Genomic DNA, 9,856 nt, shown 5'->3' on the forward strand with positions numbered 1-9,856 from the left:
TCTTAGCCTGTGTGCCCCCAAGACTCAGAGCCAGAAGAGGAGGGCGTGACCTACAGAGGTCTGTCTAGGCGTGTGACAAGTCGTTACAAAGTAAATGACTATATGATAAAACAAATCATGCAACTGGCAAATTCCTAAAACAACTTCTTTTACATGACATGTCTTGTGTTTAAGCAGTCTTACATTCGTACAATTACATCCATGAGTTCATTCCCTTTTTCCCCCTTCTTTGTGACTAGCATACTCTAGCTGTTTTCAATGACCACATTAGCAGCGCAAAAACATAAATAAAATAAAGCCAAATGCTATAAATCCAAACAAAAACAACGTGCTGGTCAGCTACAATGTGGGGGTGCTCTAAAACATCACCCCAGGTGATAAGTTGTCCTCCTTCCTTTCACTCTTGGCTCCAGGGTCAGGCGGGACAGTGAGGAGTAAAAGGTGAGGGAGGGGGGAGGTGGCAGGTGCCATGAAACTTGGGGACAATATGCAGTGCAGTACCTTTTCATTGAATCAAAATCATCATGACATTAAATGTTATATCCAGTTACCAATAATCTCTGTTCACGTATGTGTAATGACTGATGAAGAATATGACTTCACTGGCACTGTTTACACTTTTCATGCCTCATCCTGATCCATGAGGTGTAAATGTGCACAAATCACGAACAGAACCATAAAGCCACCCCTGTGCTCTATTTCAATTAACAATGCCCAATTCTAATCAAGTTACCATCACAATATATACCAGCACATATGATATATCGTTCAAAGACGGTCATGATGTTTTGGTTTTTGATGAAGCTTCTTTTGGATCTTTCCTGGCAGACATCCCTTGGTGTGGGACAGAGGAGTGGGGGAAAGGGAGCGCAGGTTGAACTGGACGGTCGGCTCACAACCTCTGGGTAAAGTTCTCAGGGAAAACCCCCTTGGTTGAGAGATCTTTCTTCTCCAGCCAATGAGATTCCTTCACCCCCATGAGCCAGCCATCATCCTGCACACACAGACACAGACACACACACACACACACACACACACACACACACACACACACACACACACACACACACACACACACACACAGAGACAGCAATCATCAGGAGAGGATTAAACTCTGCCATGGAGAGAGTAGTGTTATCTAAATTGGGGGAAGCCTATGGATGGCGACTTACCTGTTCATCAGGGTTTTCATTGGCCACAACCAGCACGACGTCACCGGCCTTCATCTCCAGCTCATCCCCATCCGTAGCTCCATAGTCGTGCATGGCTTTGACCTGGGACCGTCACACAGATACAGTCAGCACACCGGAAAACACACAAACAACAGATCGTTTCCTGCCTCAGAGGTTGACAAAAAAAAAAGAAAAAAGAAGAGCCTTACCTTAAAGATGAATCCTGCTGGTAGCTCCGCCCCCTCAGAGGAACCATTGGTCACCGCATTCTGGGTTTGGAAAAAGAGCATGATCAAAATATTACGGAGAAACCTTGATGGTGGACAACAAATACTATTACTGTCACACCATGCTGTATAGAAACAGACTCATTCATGACTATGTTTGTTTGTTTATTAGTTTATTTGACAGGGACAAATTTCAGAGCTCAGAGCAAATTTTCATCTACACATGTGACGTGTGTACTGCAGGTGGTCCCTCCTGGATCTCAAATACTCCAGATGATGACAAGTCCTCAGTCAGTCACTTACGGATTCAGCCCCTGCAGAGTCCGCCGAGGCCCCAGCCGTGTCCGTCTGAGGGAGAGGAAGAGGGGAGAATTGAGAGAATTCCCTTCAAACATGTAACCCATCACCCCACAGTGAAGTAGACCAAAGACATACATGCAGAGTACATACACTTCACATGTACACATTGACTGCACACATACATTCACTCCCTCGGGAATCCCTATCAACATGTACCGTACAGACTGAAACTTGATCAACCTCCTGAGGGAAGGAGCTATGAAATGTGCCGGGTGTTTTCACTGGGTTCTCCCGGACAGTGATCAGCTCACAGCTGTCCAACCTAATGTTTTCTGAAGCCTTGGTCTCCCATCACTACCGTCTGTACCTATTGCACAGCCACCACTACTTCCTCCTTCCCCACCCACTCCCTAGCCCAATCTGGGCGCTGCTTAGAGTTAGCACAGCCTGTCTGCAGCCCATCTCCATCGTCCCCGCCTGCCTGCCAGGCCAGCAGAGTCTGTGACCTGCTCCTTCTCCAAACCTGCCTGGTCTCCGTCATCGCCCCAGCCACCGTCAGACTGGGTGTCCTGGCCTCCGTCGTCATCCCAGCCTGGCTGAGTATACGACTGGGCCGCAGAGGTTCCTTCATCGTCCTCGGCAGCCAGGGTTCCTTCACCGTCCCAGCTGGCCTGATCATATGACTGGGCAGCGGAGGGACCATCTTCATCCCAGTTGGCCTGGGTCTCCTGGGTCTCCTGGGTCTCCTGGGTCTCCCGGGTCTCCCGGGTCTCCTGGGTCTCCTGGGTCTCCTGGGTCTCCCGGGTCTCCTGGGTCTCCTGGGTCTCCCGGGTCTCCTGGGTCTCCTGGGTCTCCCGGGTCTCCCGGGTCTCCTGGGTCTCCTGGGTCTCCGGGTCGTCATACTGCTCCTCTGCTGCGGGGGTGTTCTCAGGCTAAGGAGGGAGGGGTTGAGGGACGAAGCGGTACGACGGGGATGTGGAAGGAGCGAGTACGGCAAGGGTTTGGGATGGATTCAAGGGTTCATTGACATTGGGCCAAAGGGTATATGGGAGTCACAGACCAGGGTTCGAGGGTGCGAGGATCAGGGATTAAAAGGGGATATGAGAGACACGGGTGAGTGCTGATCCAATCTTGATCCAAGGGACATCATACAGTAGCCTCTCTTCAAGCGTTGTCATGGCTGGTTCATCCTCAACTGTCACCGCTTCCCTTTACAGTGACCAAGCCCATAGGCAGTAAGTTGGAGGAAGGACCAACTTATTGACTGTGTGCATGTAATAAATAGCTTGCTTTTTACATTCACCGAACATGTTCTTTATGTCTGGCTTTTTAACACTCTGTCTCTGCTCACTGTTAAAGCAGTTAACGTCAATTAAGCATTCTGAATATAACCTGGCCTGGTTGGAGACATCTATCTGACATAGTTGGAGTGTATAAGATGTGAAGTCCAGGACATGCTTACCTCCCATGTGTCCCATGATGGCGCCTTTCCGAGAGGCAATAAGAAATGAGAAACCAGGTGATATCACTAAGAGACTCCCCATGACAATACTAAAATCCAAAAACTACACAAACACTTTTTATAAACACCTTTCACCTACCAGACATAAACATTCCAGGTCATATCCACGAATTGTTGTCATTTGTTCCAGTGAACATGCCATTGAATAGGTACATTTATATCTTTCTCAAATTCTCATTTATGATATGTAAACGTCTTTCCTTTTTGTCAAGGATTTTGTTCACAATGATGTGAGCTAGGCTACGGTGTAAGGAAGGTGGAGGTTGGCTAGTGGACATAAGACTCAAAGAAACAAACAAAAAAAGAAACACAAGGATAAGATTGTAGAGGGATGGATGTGGTGATGTCACGGGTAGAGAAGAAAGGATAGAAAATCAGAAAAAACGAGAAGGAGAAACGAGGACCCTCCAAGGCCCAACACAAAGTGCCAGCTGATATCGAGGGAGACGACAGATAAGGAGGGGTTGAGGAAGAGAGGGGCATGGTGACATCATCTGACCTGCTGTGATGGTGAGGTAGTTGTGTTTACATCAGACACCGGTGCCTCCTCAAACAGGTTGACATTCACTGGCGGGCGTGCTGGAGGGGGTCCAGGCCTTAACTGGAGGGTCCACGAGTGTTTGGACAAACACACACACACACACACACACACACACACACATACATGCAATGGTAGTGTAGGAGGCAGAGACAAAGCACACAGGTTAGTGAAACACACCAGCACACCAATAAGATCGGTCTCCCATTCTGATTTGAATGGCTCTATGAGGGAGGAGGCACACACGTCTAATACGCTGATCTACAGAAACTCACCATTACATCATGCTCTGCGCTCGTTTAAACCTGACACTTTGAAATCATAAATGTCTGTGGTTTCCCTAAGAGAACATCTGTGGTTCCGTTGACAGTGTGGAAGGGGATATAGACCATCTTGTGTCGTGTGCAATTGTACCGTCCTTCCTATTCAACAACCTTTCCAAATCCTCTCACACAATTCTGACATCATTCAACAAAGACACACAAAGACACACAAAGACACACATTTCACATTCACCTGAAAAGACCAACAACACACAGAGACAGTCTAGCACGCCTCCCCCTGTCTGAGGGGACTTTACCTTGGCTGCAGTATCAGGGGTTACGCTGTGGTTGGCTCCATCACTATGTGTGTATGTGTGTGTGTGTGTGTGTGTGTGTGTGTGTGTGTGTGTGTGTTTGTGTGTGAGAGAGAGAAAGAGAAAGAAAGAGAGTTACTGACTGATATCTGTCTCAAGCCATGATGGAGATGCCAGGGGGGTATTCCATCAACGTGGCTAAAGGAAAATCCAGTCTTATTTTTGATAAGTCTCGCGAGACTTATCAAAATAAGCCCTGGATTTAAAAAATTAATCTTGTGAAATGATTCAAAATAAACCTGGATTATTTTCCTTTAGTGACTTTGATGGAATACCCCCCCGGTGGGTTAGTTTAGTCAACAGTCTCTCGCGAGACTTATCAAAATAATCCCTTGATTCTTTTTGATAAATCCTGTGAGATTTATCAAAATAAGCCTGGATTTTCCTTAAGCGACCTTGTTAGTTTAGTTAACAGTCTGAGTGCGGTGCTACAATTAGACCCCAAGAGGGCAGCAAAGGGCTGAAATGGCTGTGCTCCCATGCATGTCAAGTGTACATTTACATTACATTTTTGGCATTGTGCGAATGCCTTTATCCAAAGCGACTTACAATAAATACACTTTTTTTATTGGGAGATTGAGCATGTACCAAACTGGGAGCCTTCCGGAGATAGATGCTTAATACTCCCTAGGTACACTGACACAAGCAACCACAAAAACACGGATCCCTGGCTGCTTCTCTGGCATGCAACACTAACTCACAACACATGTCCTCTCCAAATATACACCGTCATGCCAGCGAGTGCCTAACCAGCTAAACACATGCATCCGTGGAGGCTGGTGGAGGTAGAGATCAGAGGACGGGCTCATTGCAGTGCATGGGATGAGGAATGAGGAATGGTATCAAACACAGGTAGGTATGTGATACCATTCCTCATTCCATTCTATGCATTTACAATGAGCCCGGTCCTCTCTAAATTCTGCCTCCGCCAGCCCCTGGTCTAAGTCATGGTGACCATGCAGTCGCCCGCCCCCCCCCCCCCCCTTCCATGTTTGTAAGTGCTAGCATGCAGCACCACTCCATACACAACCTGAACTAGGACAGGTCACATGGCCAGACCAGAGGTCAGAGGTCAGTATCTAGCAGAGAGTGAGAGACAGACACACAGGAACTCTCGTTCAGACACACACACACACACACAGCTCGAGGGGGCAGCCCTGGTCATTCCGAGAAGTGTTACCTCTTCTCAGTGGCTCCAGTCTTCCCTGCCAGTTTCCCTCCCTTTCTGTAAGGGGGGTGAGGTCATTTACTCTACAGTATACTCCATCCAGTCAGTGAACCTTCTCAATACAAACGTTTTTTGAGCTGTCCCTCATTTTCTCTAGGATTTACACTGGTATAGTTCCTCAGATGTGCAGCAGTACCTGAACCATGTGCGGTCTATTTATAATATGTCAAATAGATCTATCTCTACATATGTTATTTATAAAGATAAATATGTCTCACTCACTTGATCACCCTCTGCTGATCCAGTTGGGACATGATGTCACCCAGTTCATGGCTGAGCTGGAAACAGAGAAATATCAAAGTCAGTTAACAAATGAACCAACAGGTTAACAGGTCAGTCAGTCAGTTCATGTCGCTGCCTATAGCTCTCCCTCTCACCTTGCCCATATCTCTGTGGAACTTCTCCCGAAATCCAGCCATACCCTGAAACGTGTTCACATAGAGGCCGATACGACTGGGGAGAGGGGGAGAGAGAGGAAGAGAGGGACACAGAGGGGAATGTGTTGGATCATGGTGGATGGCAACTCTCGCTGTGACCGCAATGAGGTAGTATCAACTCGATAGCTTCCGTTTCTACATGAAACAGTTCAAGTCTCACCTGTTCCACAGCGCTGGGAGCTCCTCCTGCAGCTCCACATTCATCTCCTCATAGACTTTCTGAGCTCTTCCCAACTCCTCCTCGGCCTGCACACACACACACACACACACACACACACACACACACACGCACACACACACACACACACACACACACACACACACACACACACACACGCACGTTTAAACAGTTGTTTTTGTAGTAAATTCAATTATCAGTGCCTCTGCCTCACTCATACTACTCATATTTATCAAAAACAAAGCAATAGCATGATCATGTATATAATCACATACACAGAACACAGAACAGTGTGTCAGGAAGTCATTGAGAGTGCTGAGGGTGTGGGTACAAGGTTAGGGCAGGGTGAGTTAGACATCAATCACCTGATTTCTGGATAGGTTAGTTTGAGCAATTTGATGAGCTGACAAAATCCCCTGGGCCCAACCTGGGGCTGCCTTCTCCAGAAGAGACACCGGCTATAGCCATGCAGACGAACACACACAGAGAGAGAGAGAGAGAGAGAGAGAGAGAGAGATGGATAGGGAGAGGGAGGGAGACAAGGAGAGATAGAACGAGAGAGAAAGCAAGACAAACACTGACAATTTTAACAAGCATTCAGACAGGCGAGCGAAGAAACACTGTGTTTTGAAAGCCAGTTTTAATTGAACAAACAAACAAACACAATCATAACTCAACAAACACAATCAATCAATCAAACAAACAGACAAACCAATACTACAGACACATAAGCGCATGTTAATGGCTCCTCCCAGTTCAGCTGCAGATCAACCAGGTTGCTCATTTTGCTTCTTCAAGACTGAGAGAGGGTTGCACAGTCATTATCCCACAGTAGGCGGTTGGTTACCTTTGCCATCTTGACCTCGTCCTTCTTCTTTCCCTTCTGTAGAGAGGCACAGTGATGCCTGGCACTGTCAAAGTCCACCATCTTCCTGTCACGCTTTGCAATGCGTGCCTAAGGGGAGTACACCAGAGAGACCAGTAGAGTCATTCACCTCAGCATATAAAGACATCTCACACAGACAAGACCGTGGCAGCAGCAGCAGCAGCAGCAACACACACCTTGATGTCAGGGAACTGGGCCAGGTACGTATCCAAGGTGATCTGGGCATGGTCCGCAAGCTTCTGGTGGTAATCTGTCCACAGGACGTCTGTGTCCTGCAATATAGAGAGAGAATCAAGTTATTATGGTACACACACACACACACACACACACACACACACACACACACACACACATACACTACACAGATACACTCACACACACAGACACAGACACAGACACACACACACAAACACACACACACAAACACACAAACACACAAACACACACACACAACAGCACCTCACCACAGTACAGTCTTACAGCAACCAACATCACCATATCATTGTACAAGTGCTAGTGTGAGATTTCTCTACAGCTCGTCCACTAGACCCCAGAGCCCTTCACCACTAGAGTGTTATTTATGAAAGAGCTGTTGTTTACCTCCAGGTTAGTGTCCATCTCCTTCTCTATCATCTCCTTCTCAGATGGAAGGATGAAAGAAGAACGACATGCAGTTATGAGAAGAGATGAGATGGGCGAGGGGAGGGGAGGGGAGGGGAGGGGGAGGGGGTTAAAAGAGGGTGGAAACTAGAGAAAGGGAGAGGAAAAGAGGTCTATTTCTACTATTCTTTGATCTGATCTTCCTTAAATCAAGTCTGACATTCTAATTATGGCAACACTATTTTAGTGAGCACATGTGCTCGTCTGTAGCTGAAGGGTTTTCTTTCTAACCAGCCCCTGAAGACAACCCACACACACACACACCCACACACACACACCCAGACAACAATGTTTTTGGGGAAAGGTTGGCCTTGACGTTAGGGAGGCTAGCCAGTCAACACGTTCTCATTCCAAACTCGTCAAATATTGCAGCTTGGGCAAGGGCCTTTCTCATCACTATTTGACGCATTGGAAAACCTTGGGTGGATGAGTGAGGTAGCCCATTGACTGCTACTGAATTACTGCGTTTTGACGCTAGGGTTAGGGTTAGGGTTAGGGTTAACATTCCCAGAGTGGTAATGCAGTAGCAGTCAATGGGCTACCTCACTTGTTGTTAGTTGCTAGTAGTTCAACCACAGATATGACCCGGTGATTAGAGAGTTGCTGAAATCTAACTGACCAGCTATTACATGACTTATAACATGAGAATAAGAACAACACTGAATAAGGCCTCATAAAAATGACTAGCAATAAAAAAGAAATAAAAAAGAATTCCCAATGTGTTACTTATTAAACACTTATAAGCTACAAATGAGTGTTCCCCACAATAAAATGTCAGCCTAATTATCCATATGCCCCATTTCAAATAAGGATAGATTTAATCAAACTTCAAACTTCACAGATCACAGACACACACACACACACACACACACACACACACACACACGTGCGTGGGACAGGAGTGTTAGTTGTCTCACCTCTGCCATGGCGTCCACCTCCTCCTTGCCAAACCACTCTGGCTCATACATATCCGCCAGACAGTCCTGCAGCCGCTTGGATGAATCGTGCATGGCTGAGGATCAGACAGACAGATAGACAGACAGACAGACAGAGAGACAGACAGAGAGACAGAGAGACAGGCAGACAGACAGACAGACAGACAGACAGACAGGCAGGCAGGCAGGCAGACAGACAGGCAGACAGACAGACAGACAGATAGACCGACAGACAGAAAGATAGACAGACAGAGAGACAGACAACCAACCAGCCAGAGACAGAAAGATAGCCAGCCAGACAATCACAAAAAAACAGACAGACAAACAAATAGACAGACACACAGACAGACAGAAAAAGAGACAGACAGAGAGACAAACAAACGGACAGACAGTCACAGACAAGACAGATAGAAAGATAGCCAGCCAAACAATCACAAACAGATAGACAGACAGACAGACAGACAGACAGACAGACACAGACAGTCACAGACAAGCAGGTAGACAGGCATACAGACAGACAGACAGACAGACAGACAGACAGACAGACAGAAACACAGTGGTAAGATTAGGATAGATAGATACACAGGGTGCATGTACGTCTGATTATTACAGTAATACAATGACCTGGGTTGAGATGTGAATATTGCTGTTCAAATGATTAACTTGACAGAGGACTATTGCTGATACAGTCACATAAATCCATATAGATATACAAACATACAGACATACACACTCACAGACAGACATACACACTCACAGACAGACATACACACTCACAGACAGACATACACACTTACAGACATACACACTCACAGACAGACATACACACTCACAGACAGACATACACACTCACAGACATACACACTTACAGACATACACACTCACAGACATACACACTCACAGACATACACACACACAGACATACACACTCACAGACAGACACACTCACAGACATACACACTTACAGACATACACACTCACAGACATACACACTTACAGACATACACACTCACAGACATACACACTCACAGACATACACACTTACAGACATACACACTCACAGACATATACACTCACAGACATACACACTCACAGACATACACACTTACAGACATACACACTCACAGACAGACACA

At 46.5% G+C, this 9,856-nt stretch overlaps 1 protein-coding gene across 1 annotated transcript in view; it reads right to left on the minus strand.

The window, feature by feature from the left end:
- Positions 1-892: 892 nt before the first annotated feature.
- The window catches only part of bin1b (bridging integrator 1b), a gene marked incomplete at both ends in the record, with an annotated part of 14,413 nt that continues 5,449 nt past the window's right edge, over positions 893-9,856 (minus strand). The window contains 13 exons of the mRNA XM_080531814.1: positions 893-994; positions 1,173-1,274; positions 1,382-1,441; positions 1,703-1,747; positions 3,721-3,817; positions 5,847-5,902; positions 6,002-6,077; positions 6,222-6,307; positions 6,605-6,697; positions 7,087-7,194; positions 7,302-7,397; positions 7,726-7,761; positions 8,703-8,797. Of these exons, the coding sequence (XP_080387940.1) occupies positions 893-994; positions 1,173-1,274; positions 1,382-1,441; positions 1,703-1,747; positions 3,721-3,817; positions 5,847-5,902; positions 6,002-6,077; positions 6,222-6,307; positions 6,605-6,697; positions 7,087-7,194; positions 7,302-7,397; positions 7,726-7,761; positions 8,703-8,797 (1,052 nt within the window). The remainder of the gene's footprint in view (positions 995-1,172; positions 1,275-1,381; positions 1,442-1,702; positions 1,748-3,720; positions 3,818-5,846; positions 5,903-6,001; positions 6,078-6,221; positions 6,308-6,604; positions 6,698-7,086; positions 7,195-7,301; positions 7,398-7,725; positions 7,762-8,702; positions 8,798-9,856) is intronic.

Source organism: Nansenia antarctica (genome assembly GCF_963989245.1).
Source record: "Nansenia antarctica genome assembly, chromosome: 5".
In the NCBI taxonomy this organism is placed as follows: Eukaryota; Metazoa; Chordata; class Actinopteri; order Argentiniformes; family Microstomatidae; genus Nansenia; species Nansenia antarctica.